The sequence below is a fragment of the Cryptosporidium sp. chipmunk genotype I genome, assembly GCF_004936735.1.
Source record: "Cryptosporidium sp. chipmunk genotype I strain 37763 chromosome Unknown contig_18, whole genome shotgun sequence".
Classification (NCBI taxonomy): Eukaryota; Apicomplexa; class Conoidasida; order Eucoccidiorida; family Cryptosporidiidae; genus Cryptosporidium; species Cryptosporidium sp. chipmunk genotype I.
In genome coordinates, this window is record NW_027125593.1 from 382489 (window position 1) to 395769 (window position 13281).

At 33.1% G+C, this 13281-nt stretch overlaps 6 protein-coding genes across 6 annotated transcripts; 3 read left to right on the forward strand and 3 right to left on the reverse strand.

Annotated features, from left to right (window-relative positions):
- Window positions 1-39: 39 nt before the first annotated feature.
- ELE39_001495 (prolyl 4-hydroxylase alpha subunit) lies at window positions 40-2127 on the reverse strand (the record flags this gene model as incomplete). The annotated part of the gene is made up of 1 exon (XM_067344534.1): window positions 40-2127. One exon carries the CDS (start codon window positions 2125-2127, stop codon window positions 40-42), a length of 2088 nt encoding a protein of 695 aa, XP_067201472.1.
- A 441-nt stretch (window positions 2128-2568) lies between these two features.
- On the reverse strand, window positions 2569-4128 carry ELE39_001497 (DEAD DEAH box ATP-dependent RNA helicase; the record flags this gene model as incomplete). Its single annotated transcript, XM_067344536.1, has 1 exon — window positions 2569-4128. One exon carries the CDS (start codon window positions 4126-4128, stop codon window positions 2569-2571), a length of 1560 nt encoding a protein of 519 aa, XP_067201474.1.
- An 882-nt stretch (window positions 4129-5010) lies between these two features.
- ELE39_001498 (60S ribosomal L27A or L27a) lies at window positions 5011-5638 on the forward strand (the record flags this gene model as incomplete). The annotated part of the gene is made up of 2 exons (XM_067344537.1): window positions 5011-5021; window positions 5200-5638. The coding sequence occupies 2 exons, from the start codon at window positions 5011-5013 to the stop codon at window positions 5636-5638; spliced, it is 450 nt and encodes a 149-aa protein (XP_067201475.1).
- A 1132-nt stretch (window positions 5639-6770) lies between these two features.
- Window positions 6771-8090, forward strand: ELE39_001499 (membrane associated; the record flags this gene model as incomplete). Its single annotated transcript, XM_067344538.1, has 1 exon — window positions 6771-8090. One exon carries the CDS (start codon window positions 6771-6773, stop codon window positions 8088-8090), a length of 1320 nt encoding a protein of 439 aa, XP_067201476.1.
- Window positions 8091-8414: 324 nt separating this feature from the next.
- ELE39_001500 (PUB domain-containing) lies at window positions 8415-9314 on the reverse strand (the record flags this gene model as incomplete). The annotated part of the gene is made up of 1 exon (XM_067344539.1): window positions 8415-9314. One exon carries the CDS (start codon window positions 9312-9314, stop codon window positions 8415-8417), a length of 900 nt encoding a protein of 299 aa, XP_067201477.1.
- Window positions 9315-10024: 710 nt separating this feature from the next.
- Window positions 10025-12922, forward strand: ELE39_001501 (uncharacterized protein; the record flags this gene model as incomplete). Its single annotated transcript, XM_067344540.1, has 3 exons — window positions 10025-10081; window positions 10189-12633; window positions 12719-12922. The coding sequence occupies 3 exons, from the start codon at window positions 10025-10027 to the stop codon at window positions 12920-12922; spliced, it is 2706 nt and encodes a 901-aa protein (XP_067201478.1).
- Window positions 12923-13281: the final 359 nt, after the last annotated feature.

Here is a 13281-nt window from a genome sequence, read left to right on the forward strand (position 1 = left end):
CAAATAGTACAAATATAAGGATAATCTATCTCCTGATATTTATTGCTCGATCTTTTTGTCTTTAGATGTGGGGTAGGTAACTTGTGTAATAACCTTTGGGCTATCACCTGTTTTGGGATTCTCAGATTGAATTACTTGTTGCATAGCTTGGGAAGCTTCAAAGCCAAGTCTAACTGGCTCCTTGTTTATATGAAGATAGAGTAGGTATGAGGAGGGAATAGTGCCTAGACATTCCCTCGATTCATCCGGTTGGCTCTCAACTTTGCAATCTTTCTCAGTTGCTTGAGTAATTTTGTTTACAGCATGTACCGTCGTATAGTCCAATTTACCCTGAGAATCAATATTTGGCCAGACAACTGCGAAACCTTTCTTAGGCTTTATCTTAATACCAGCATAAGGAAAGTCTAATTCTCCTCCACTTTCAACATCAGAGAGGAAAACTGAAATTGTATAAGTTCTAGTATCTCCATCGTGGTGTTCTTTGATGTAGTCGTCGATGGAGTATCTGTGCACTAAGATTGGTTCCATGTAGAGATTGCTGGAGTCTACAAGAATCCCAAGCCTATTTTCAATCTCTCTAACTAAAGGAGTTTCTTCTGGTTGGATACAGGCTGTTTCAGACCTACAGAAGTCCTCATCTTCATTATTTGTTGATGAATCCTTTTCGTCTTTGATCTCCTCAGTTTCTGAGTTGTTGCTTTCTTTCTTAGCTATTGATATCTTTGAATCCTCAAGTCTATCTTGAATGAGAGAAATAATCTCATCACATTCATCTTTGTTCAACGCATTTGGGATGATAAATATCTTAGGATTGATCTTGCTGGCAACTATTCTCTGCAAAAGAGCTGGCTTCTTACTCTTGCTAATATCAATTTCAGAATTATTACTACTTAATGGTTCGGTACCGACAGTTGCCTGAATACCATGCTGCCTTAGTAACTGAGCTGCTGCATTTAGCTGACTACTAATAAATTGTTGTTGCTGTTGTTTGATCATTGCTTCAATTTTTGACATATCAGTTGTCGGTTGCAGAATATTTGGTAGAATGGAATCTGGGGCAATGGCATTTCCCATATTGGGAATTGATCCAACTCCAAGATTCATTCCGGGGATATTCATTCCTGCAGCAGTCCCAATCCCTGGAATACCACCAAGAGCCCCAAGAGTTGAACCTGAAATCTGGCTTGCAGTCTGGGAAGAAGGATTCGTGTCTTTTGTGGGAATTAAGTTGGGATTCCCCAAGAATGCAGCAAGCTGAGGAGTTAACTGTGTAGCTGGAACAGCTCCGGTTGATAAGGTATTAGTACCAGGAATTCCAAAAGTTCCTGAAACTCCTGGAATTCCAGCAAGAGAACCCAAAGAACAACCGACATTGGTGGCCTGGCTAGTGCTATATGCAGAAGTAGCACTGGAATTAGAGGACAGGGATGTCTTGTTCTCAGATGAATTAGCACTAGAGGCAGTCTGAGCATTATTTTGAAGCTCAGAAAGAGCTAGGGCAATCTTCTGTTTCTGCATCCAAGTTGCCAAGTTCATATCTTGTCCTTGAATGCCACACAAATTAGGTACTCCTGCCTGCATATTGGGGAACTGAATTGGTTGTAATGTTGGTTTCTGAACGTTCAAGCCTAAAGAAGCAAGGACATTGGGATCTAAGGCTCCAACTGGGGGGATGTTGTGGCTTGTGTTTGTAGAGCTTGGAATCATATTATTCAAATTTAAAGCTGCTCCCAAGGATTGAGCTGGAATTCCAGAACTCAGACCAAGTCCAAGGCCTGGATTTGCTGTACCAATAGCTGCCTGGTCTTTTGAAGCATTGATTTGCATTTTCATCATAAATTGTTGTAATTGCTCCATGTTCATTGCAGACATTGGGAATTGTGATGTGGGGATATTTGTGGTTGTAGTCCCAACTCCTAATTTTCCTGTCTGAGTACCATCAGATGTAATACCCGTTCCACTAGCCTGCCCATCTAACAAATTAGAAGTTTCTACTAACTTTGAAGTATCTGATTCTGTAATTGGTACCATATTAATATAGGTACCTAACAATTTGGGTTCTGGCGGTGTAACTCCTCTAATAACATTCTTTGTCTCTTCATTAACACTTGAATTATTTTCAGACATATTTACTTAAGAGTCTTATTATTTCAGCTTAATGGCTTAAAGTGTGTTCTTAATTTTTTAAAATTAATTCACTGCAGTCAAAAGAGCAATATCTATAGCGTATTAATATAAAATTTGATGCTCTTAATACTTAAAAATCTCAAAACCTAAATACTTAGTAATTATATCTTTTTTTTCAGCCTTTAATTTAACAAAAAACTGAAATATCTTTTTAAATATATTAACATGGGGTCCCCTCAAAAATCTAAAAAGTTGGCGCCTTTTATTTAAATAAAAATGTAACTTGCAGCTTGGAAAAAATAAAATGCTAATTTGATTTATTGATTTTGATAATAATGCAAGATGAAATTTATGTGTGCGAAATGAACAGGTATAGAATACTATGATTACTAATATAAGCTTTTAAGTAGAACTAGAAATTATATATTTAGAATTCTGCAATTATCTGACAAACTGTCTGTTGTCACTTTTATCTCTAACACCATATGGATTAGAAGCAGAGAATTTGTGGCCAGATTTAAAGTAAGGATTACTGCTTTTATTCTTAGATTTACTGCCTGCATTTCTGGAAGCTTTTCCACCAGACTTTAGATTTAAGTCTACTTTAGGAGGTGTGCTAAAACCAAAGCTAAATGCAATTTGCTGTAAATCAAGGGAGTAGACATTAAATGCATCCTTGAGTGCATGTGACGCATAGGAATGCAGATATGCCCTATAAGCATCTCTAGCTGAGCAGTGGAGATGATAGTTCTTCTCTATAAGTCTTTCAAGTTGATTTTGAACATTAGCAATTTTGTTTTTCCCAAAAATATACTCATTTAATGGAATATTCATCTTTTTAAGATACTGAAGGAAGGCAATTTCTTCAGGAAGAAGGAATAGTAAAGCTTTTCCAGTACCACCAGCTCCTCTCGCGGTTCTTCCAACTCTATGAATGTATTCTCTAGGATCATCAGGTGGGTCATACTGGACAATCCAATCTACATTTGGAATATCCAAGCCCCTAGCAGCAACATCAGTACATAGTAATAAACCTTTTTCAGCTGAACAAAAATCGTAATATGTTTGCATTCTAGATGTTTGTTTCTTCTTACCATGAATAGATGAACAAGTTAAGTCTACATAATTAAATAATTCTTCATGAAATTTGGTTGACATGCAACTACTAAAGAAGACCATAACTTTTTTATCTCTATTCTTCTTGAGAAATGTATATAATAACAAGAATCTCTGATTAGCTTGAGCTATAACATATCCTTGCTCAAGTCCTGAAACAGTTGCAGAAGATGAAGTATTTTTAGATTCAACTAGAACTGGATTCTTAAGTGAAAGCCGAACAAGATCGGCAACTTTAGTTGTCTGTGTGGCAGAAAAAAGAGAAGTTTGTCTTTCTTTTGGAAGTAATTTGATAATTTGATTCATTTCTTCCTCAAAACCAATTTCTAGAATTCGATCAGCTTCGTCTATTACTAAACTTAGTAAATTTTTATATAAGAACTGTTTTGTATTCTGCAAATGATCTAAAAGTCTTCCTGGTGTTGCCACCAATATGTTAATGCCTTTAGAAAGCTTTTCTGCTTCTGTTCTCCTATTTGCTCCTCCCATAACTAAACCATGAGTTTGCGGCAAGTATTTGCAGAGTTCTCGGCATACTTCATAAATCTGAAGACTTAATTCTCTAGTTGGGGAGATTACAATAACTCCAGTTCCATTTCTAGGTAGGAACTCTACACTGTATAGTAGATTTGCTGCGGGAATTAGGAATGCTAAAGTCTTACCCGAACCAGTCTTTGCTGCTCCCAAAACATCCTTTCCATTCAAAATTCGAGGAATTGCTTTCGCCTGAATTTCAGTCATAGTTTCCATCCCCATTTCCTTAAGAGCCTTCTTTAGTTGGTCACAAATATTTGATGATTCAAATTTTACATCACTAAAATATCCCGATGATTTCTCATTTTCATTTGTATTATTTTCACTCTTCTTTTGTTCCTCCCCAGACATCTCGACAGTTAAATTTATATTCAAAGAAGTTTAAGTTAAATTTTTTCTTCTTTTCTTATATTTTTTCCAAAAAAATGAATTCCAGATGATCTTTTCTCTAATTGTCAAAACCTGACGATCTTTTACTTAAAAACTATATTCCGGAAATATTATTATCCTCTGGCGCCAACAATTTTTAAATCTGAGAGAGAAAATACTAAACATTTCAATAAAGGAAAAAAAGAAGCTTTTTTAATTATTTTGGTGGGAAATTGAGAATATCTCTAGATATTTCAGAATCTAAAATAAAACATAAGCACGTTTGCATTTAGATTTATTATATGGTTACAAATAATGTGAAATATGAAATTTTTTTGTGTCAAACCTTCAGTTTCTAATTTAATGAGAAAGAACACACCGTTTCAATAGAACAGTTTTTCAACAGATTAAAGCAGTAGTTTGCATAAACTAAGAATAATTTTGAAACATTATTATTATTACCATTATTACATTTTTTTACATGAGTAATACAATGAAATTTTCGAAGCCAAATTTAACCGCCTAGGCGCCAGCTAGACTGTAGTAATTTTGAGACAGCTGTCTCAAATAGTTTATAATATTTAGCTACGCAGCGATTAGATGAATAAGTTGTTTGTTAAGTGTGTTTTTGCGGCATTGACCAAATATATTAAGAAATTGATAGTCTATTATATTATTTATAAAATCAAGTATGTGTCTCAGTTTGATTAATATTAATTATAGTTATGTATTAGGTAAATTATATAGGAATAAGCTAAATTTAACTAAGAGGTAGTTCGTTTTCAGACGTTATATTTAAGAGAAAAAATTTTGCCGACTTGAACTTAATCATAAAGAATTGTTTTTCAAGAAATTCTTTAAGAAATGACAACAAGGTAAGTAATTTAAAAAAAATAAGCAGATTGGCAATGGGATGTTTCGTTTAAAGTACTAAGACTAGATTATTTCTTGGACTGTTGAGTCTATCACACGACAATTTCCCGTTGTTAATTTATTTTATACAAGAACTGATAATCATTGAAATTTCTTACTAATTTCTCTTTATAACTTTAGATTCAAGAAGAACAGAAAGAAGAGAGGACATGTATCAGCCGGCCATGGTCGTGTAGGAAAACACAGGAAGCATCCTGGTGGTCGTGGTGCTTGTGGTGGTTTGACACATAAGAGAAACTGGTTTGATAAGTACCATCCTGGTTATTTTGGTAAAGTTGGTATGAGATACTTCCACAAGAGATTAAACAAGATGTACTGCCCTACCGTCAATGTCGAAAAGTTGTGGACTTTGGTGTCAAAGAACACTCTTGAGCACTACAAGTACAACAACAAAACCGAAAAGGCTCCAATTATCGACTGTACTAAATCTGGTATTTTTAAGGTTTTGGGTGGAGGTAATCTCCCGGATGTCCCAGTTGTCGTCAGAGCTAGGCACTTCTCTAAGAAGGCTGAGAAAAAAATAAAAGAGGCCGGTGGTATTTGCGTACTAAGTGGATAAACGTATGGAGTATGTACAGGTGATGTACTAGTAATCACCTTGCGACAACTTGTATTGAATCCAGAGTTTGAGCATCTAAAATCCTTGATGTGTATTACTATGGTTTATTGCGTCATAGCTTGTTCATCCGGCTTGACTTATCCTTTATTAACCACCCTTTTTTTGGGGTTGGGAGGTTGTAACATTGACCCCTTTTTTTACACCAAAGAAAAAAGATGTACTCTACTATGGACGAGACAGGCTTTTGAACATTATAACTAGTAGTAGTGGTGCTGCTTTTATTTTCAACTATGAACTTAAAATCTAGTACATTATTTCTATTTGTTTTATTATTCTTATCTTTTTTTCCTCTTCAAAACTAACTCCTACCAGAGTTTTTGCAAATTGATTTTTGGGTAAGTTTTGTCATTTGTAAATTTTATGACGTGTGCATAGTGTCAATATAAATAATACTGAGCCATCTAGATGTAGAATTGTAGAGTCCCTCTCCCACCCAAAGATCGCTATTTTAATCTTACATTAAAATTCCAAGCAATCTAAACGTCTAATATTCTAACAATGTGCATGCACTAATTCTTACTCGTCAGCTCTACGAACATATTTAAGCACTGCATGATTTTTAGTGGCTTAGATCTATTATTAAGGTATCTAGCGCCAACCTCTAATCCGAGAAGAGGACTTTAGGCGGGCTAAAATAATTACGTTTCTTATTAAATTAAACATTGCTAGCAAAAAAGAAAGTTGAATCAATATTGACTTTTGGATATTAATAAAATAACTTTTTTTTTGAAATTCAGACTCATATATTGGATAATAAACAAGGGATTATATGAACAGGCTTTGTGGGTATTATTCAAAACTTGCAAGTAATTAATAAGTTTCGAAGGAATTAAAAGTTTGCATTACACTTGTGAATAATTAGAAAACAGTGCTATTTAATTATAAAGTACTAATTTTAAATATCTTAATAGAAGGATATACAAAAAGATTTAAAGAAATAGGTGGATAACCTTAACACAAATCACATCATTCTGACGAGATTTTCCAACACGTTTTTTCATTATTTACTCGAGTTTTTTACCGTCCATTTTATCGTAAAATAAAATTTTAACAAGAGGAAAAAGAAAGAAAGATGCAAGGAGTTAATGTAAGTGTTTATAATAGGCAAAAGTCCTATGGAACTACATCAACTGGCCATGCTTATGGTATGACATCGGGACTTTCCATGCAAACAGTGCAGGATATGGCAGGAGTTTCTGGAAGTTATATGAATACTGATACATTCTCTGCCAAGGATTATGCCGATCCAATTATGTTTGATACTAAAAAATCCTTTTTTCATAGCGTTAAATTTAAAAGATTTAGAAAGAGATATGCTGGCGTTTTTGGATTTGCTATTTTGATTTGTTTCTTTATTGGTTTCTATTTGATATTATTCTCAGCAAGACATCCAACCACAAAAGAATCCAAAGCTCCATCTGTCTTTGAAGATGATCATATAAAATTTACTCATGAGGATTTTCTTGGTCATAATGGTGGTCGTAATGTTTTAAATTCAAATGAAAAGGACCTTCATAGTAGCGACTGGTCAGATTTTGAGGATGACTGGATTGATGAGCATGAGTTTATGGAGGAGGAGATTGATGATATTGAGGACTCTGAGCATGGGAATTCTCATTATGCCAAAATTATTAATGAAATGGATGATCATCACCATGTTGATGGTTCTCCCGTGGAAACTTCATTTGAAGCATCTCCAAAACCACTTAAAAGCACTGGAGACTTAGGTACTCATAGTAATAATGAGCAAGTCATTCAAACCACTGATAAGCTTCCAACTGAAGTTCATGGTACCGTTCCGCCTAAACCGTTAGCTGAGATTCCTTCTCATGAAGAAAGCATTGTTTACTTTCCAAAAACAATTCATCTACTTGGAAGAATTGGTGATGACTCGGCCGTCAATGGTAAATACAATGTAATGATGCATCCTTATCATGAAGAGAGTCCTTGGATCCACGGAGGCAGGCTCATTTGGTATAAGACTGGTAAGAATTCCTCTAATAATTATTATATATTTTACGAAAAGAAGTTACACAATTGGGTTTTGACAGATAAATTCGATCTTGATAATCCAAATCCTATAGCCTTTTTGCCAGACCATGGTGTAATGCCAGTTAAAGGAGTTGGAAAGCATGGATGCAAGGCTCAGCATTATTGGTACTTTAGAGAAAAAAACTCTGATAATTCTCATAAACTCGTAATGGATAGATCTGTTTTAGTTACTGACAATGGTATCTTGCTTGATTCACTTCCAGATCATGAACATAGAAAAGGATCATCTACAAATCAGGAGGTAATTGGACTTAAATTACATAAAAACCAGATACACATTGATCATAAATACTATAGTGACAAGTATTCTGGTAGACACCAAATTAACAATCCCTACTGATTATATTGCAAAAGCAATCATTACTTTATACAATGCCACTACTAATCTATAAATAATGGTTAATAACATTGGGAAGATTACGTTTTTTTTCCTTTGTCTTCTAAATTAATACTACTTACTTAATGATATAATTAGATTTTTTCATTAATTGAGATTTTTATATAAACACATTTCTCGCTTCTTTAAGTACTAATCTTGACAAATGTCCTCCTCCTTCTCCTCTCTCCATCCACTTGTATCTACTCTATTAATCTTTGGGTAAATTTTAAACAATTTTATAATTATTCATTAGTTAAATTTCTCAAAAAAAATTATTTTATTCAACTAATTCTGAGTTAATAAAGTCAGGAATTTAACAGCTTGACTACATACAAACGTATCAGGTATCTTTTCTGGTGGTATGACTAGAAATTCCTCATCACTATCTTTAACAAAGCCACATGCCATTAAAATCTCCAAAGATCCTTGGTATTTAAGTACTTTTGACTCAAAAGTTGGGTTCTTTAAGCGAATTCTCTTATACTTTTCTTCATAAGGATGACTGTGGACATTATTAATATATGTTTTGAGTAAACTAAAGCAGGTCATTATACCCTGTAGATCCTTTGACCTATACTCTTTATTCATTCTATTACAGTAATATGCAACCTTTTCTTTATTTCCTTTTGGAACTTCGTTGGTTTTTTCTTCAGGGTAGGGGCATCCAAATCTTTCTTCCCATTCTTCCTTAAGTAAGCTTAGTTGACGCTGTCTTTCCACTTCATGAGCGTTCTTTTCTTTAGCTGCTTTTTCAATACTTCGAATCCTCTCTGCTTCTTCAAGCTTTCTTTGAGCTTCTAATAACTGCTTTGTAGAAGCAATTCTACGTTTTTCTTTCTCAATTTCCTCCTCTTTTTCCCTTTGCATACGTAGCTCTCTTGCTTTTCTTTGTAATTCTTTCGCTTTTTCAAGAGCCTCCTCATCTGTTAACTTTGGAGCCTCTTGCAAGCTTTCAGAGCCAGAAACTTCGACTATAGGTTCCTTTATACAAGGATCGTTGGAGTTCTCTTCTAACCAAGTTACTGCGCTTTCTAGCCCTTTATTTCTAGTAAAAAAAATAGCCTTTTCTGATTCTACTTGGCCAAACCCCATTTCTAATAATGAGTTTAGTAGGTTTTTATCGACATAACTCTTTATTTCATTACAGTTTTCACTAGCATTTGTTGGCTTTTCAGTATCTGTCATTTTTTACTTTGTCGCTTCTTCTATATTATTATCGCAGATTTAATTTCCTATTGAGTTCAAGAATCAAAAAAATTTCTATGGCTATTAATTTCGAAGCTCGAGTATAAGTTTTGTTTTATCTTTATTCGACAAAATTAATTCAAAATTAAACCCTTTTCTTCACAGCCTAATTGACAAAATTTCAAGTCTTTATATCAATTCTTTCAATCTTATTTAGACTTATATATGAATATAAATATATATGCATATATATATATATTTTATTAGATCGAGTTTATGACGTAATTATTATTAATTTTTTTATAAATAATTTAATCGCATTACGTGTCCCGTTTTACCGGCATGTAAATCTTAAACCGGTTCTCCCCCCACTTGCAGGGGGAAAAATTAAAAATAATAAATTACACACGTAATAAAAATAATTATTTTAAAAATTTAAATTTTGGCACTGAAGAAGGACTGTTTATAAGTAAAGACTGAAAATAGCTGATTTTGAGTATTATCCACAATGTACTGAGCTTTTTTTTTCTTTGAGCAAACTTCCCGTTTAAGTTGAGAATTAAGTTATACTTTACAATAGTGCATTTTGGAAAACTTACTCATCCCCCCCCTTGAGTATATATATGTACATCAATCAATTAGTTAATGTACATGCCAGCATATTGCTTGTATTTAGAGGCAATCAAAAAATATTAAAGTTTCAAAAGTAAATGACAAGATTATCACTGCACCCAAGAAGATTTGAATCCGAGTACTCGGTGGAAACAGTAAGTTCAAGAAGAAAATAAGATCATTGAACTTTTGGTTTTTATTGGTCTATTTTCTCTAGCTCTATTACGATAACTAAAAAACTCACTTAAATTTATTTAAATAGGATAAATATGGAGAGGAAAATGTCTCGAACTTAAACAAAAATAGTAGATCTGGAAGGAAAATACAAAAATCGATTTTACCAAACAAAAGAAGATCCATTTCTATTGGGAGTGGCGAAAGTGATGACCCCGGAACTATCCGACTTTTAAGAACATCCATAAACTTAAAGGGACAAATAGATCAAAGTAAATCGTTTTTTTCAAAGAACTCCTCAAATCAGTTGCAAAACGAGGAGCTTGATCAGCTGTGTAACCAATGCTTAAATCTACTTAGACAGAATAAAATATCTTCCAAGAATGCATTTGATATCCTTCTGATAGATCATTTGAATGACATCGTGAATGTACAAGATTCTCAAGGAGATAATTCCAGTATAATTACAAGAGAAAGCAAAAAGAGTAGTTCCAAATTGAGTAATAGTTTGGAAGAAAATAATAAGAATATAGATAAATTCAAGATGAATGAAGCAGAATCTTACAATGAGATTATAGGGTCAGAGATAACCTCTCAGGATTCTATCTTTCAAAAATTCCAAAGAGCTGCAGTGACATTGGAGGCATCAGCTAGAATATATGGATACAGAGTAGATTCAACTTTTGATAATGCTTATAGGATTTTGTCGAGCATAAAAAGTGGGCAAATTTTAGCTAAAAATGACTCAGACTGTGAAGAAGAAGAACAACAAGAAGGCAATGGTTCTTCTGAGGATACATTGGAAGAGGGAGAATCAAATAGGAAGAAAAAGCACAAGAGAAACTTAATTTTCTCTGGAGAAAACAATACTATTGTCAACAATCCAGAATCCATCACCCTAAAAGAGTTTGAAAAAACTAAAGAAATAACTGAGAAGCCATTTTTTGTCAATTTCTTGAATGATAAGGTCAAACTAGATAATATTAGATTTGGAGTAGACTTCAGTAATATTGGCTCCATTTCATCAATGCTCATGAACAACTTGGAATTGAAAGATTCTGTATGTAATAGAGGCAAATCAGCTTTACTTTCGTTTAATATATCTGGCAGGAATGGCTTGATTAATAGAAATAACTTTCTAAGTTCAAGACTTGGTCAAGATCAATTACTAATGGTAAATAAAACAACGTTGGATTTACTTCTTCCAAGCCCAAGTGAGAGCTTTAGTAAGGATGTCACTAATACTGTTTGTCCAGATTTATCGAAGATTCTCGACTCAATTCGAGAAATTACGGAAAAACATAGTGATATTAAGCAAGTTAAGAACTCTATTTTCATTGAGGAATATCAACTAAGTAAACAAGAAAATAAAAAATTTCTCGAGTTTTCTGAGCCATCATTCGAGAAAGAATATGCAGAATCTGAGGATAATTTTCTAAAGAAGCATAGCAAGAGTATGGACAATATTAAATATGGAAATGAAGAACAGGGTCCTTTAGATTTTAATAGTTTTGGAGGGGAGGAGCACGGAGAGGTTGATATTGGGTTACAGGATTTTCAAATACATGTAGAGAAAGTTATTAAAGACTTGAGCAAGAATGAATTTTCTGAGCAGATTTTAGAAAAGGGCCTAAATCAAAGCCAAGAGATTGAGACTACAAAGAAGTCAGGAGAATTCAAATTCAGCAAGATTGGAGATGTCCTTGATTTCCTGGCGAGCAAATCAACCAGGAATTTAGAGTTTTTCAGTAAAAGAAGAAAGGGAGAGAAAAATAATAGTATATTTACACAAAAGTTAAAGTCAAAGTTAGAGCATGTGGATTTTGAAATTCCTTCCCTATTATTAACCAACAATATATTTAACGGTATTGAATGGATTAATAGCTTACCAAAGACTAAACAAACTCAAGAAAACACAAGTAGATCAAAAACTAAAAACTTTTCAATTAACAAAATCTTTGTAGGAGAAAGCAATACTAGTTCTATATTTAACTATAACTTGAACCACTTATTTTGCCTGGCAAATCTTACTGGGGTTAAAATAAACTTAAGATCTATACATAAAGTTGAGAGGCTAGAAGAAGATGCTGGACAAAATTGCAACACAAATGATATACTAATAAAAACAAGTCACTCACAACACACTAATATGAACATCTTAAATAACTCTGCTCCTGAACAAACAGATCTTATGGCAAATCACTGCGAAATTGAAGACCTCATGCAGATTGAAGGTTATCTCCAGCCGCCAAACCAAGAAGAATTCTCCATGAATAATTACAAAGACATTTCCATTCAAAGTAAACTATTATTACCATTTGATGAAAATAAAATTCCAGATACAGATGTTCTTCTTGAAAAAAGTTCAAAGTCGCTTCATGTTAGAGATGAATACAACAATTCACTAAAATTCTCAAAGTCATCAAATCATGTTGATATCGATTTAGTTAAGAGAGCTTTAAAAAGCTCTATTCAGATTTTACTCTCTGGCAATTCCAACTCTTTGACACTATTTAACATTATAAATCAATCAGTAAGTTTTCAAATACTAATTTGTAAAATATCTCTTTTTATATTACAAATTATTATTTTTACATTTAATTTCTGCTTTTTTTTAGAGAAAATTATTACAACAAGATGGATTAAATTCAGTTTCCACTGGGATATTCTTCATTTGTATTTTACATATTTGTAATGAAAATAACTATTCTCTAAGCTTTTCAGATCCAAACATCAATTCTGACTCACCCATTGAATTAAATTCAGAAAACTATGACTATATAATCCTTAATTTAAATTCATCTGTTGATCTACAGAAATAACCCTTTTTTTCCCCACGGGAGAAGTCGCACATACGATAACAATTTAAACTAATTTTAAAGTGTATATAAACAAGCCGTTATAGACCTCGTAGTTTGAACTATATTAATTCGATTAATGCTTAATATTTGCATTTTATTTTCTTTCTTATATAAACCACGTGCATACACGCATAATTAAATATATAATAATTAATTCCTTATTTTCCTTCTTTTTGACAATATTAAAATTGAAGAAACTAATTACGTGTTGTCATACTTTTACTCATAGAAGATTAAGAAAGAAGGAAGAAAAAAAATGATATTTATCATTAGTTTAAAAGTATTTGTAATCTTAGAAAATATAACATGTGTTCCCGCCT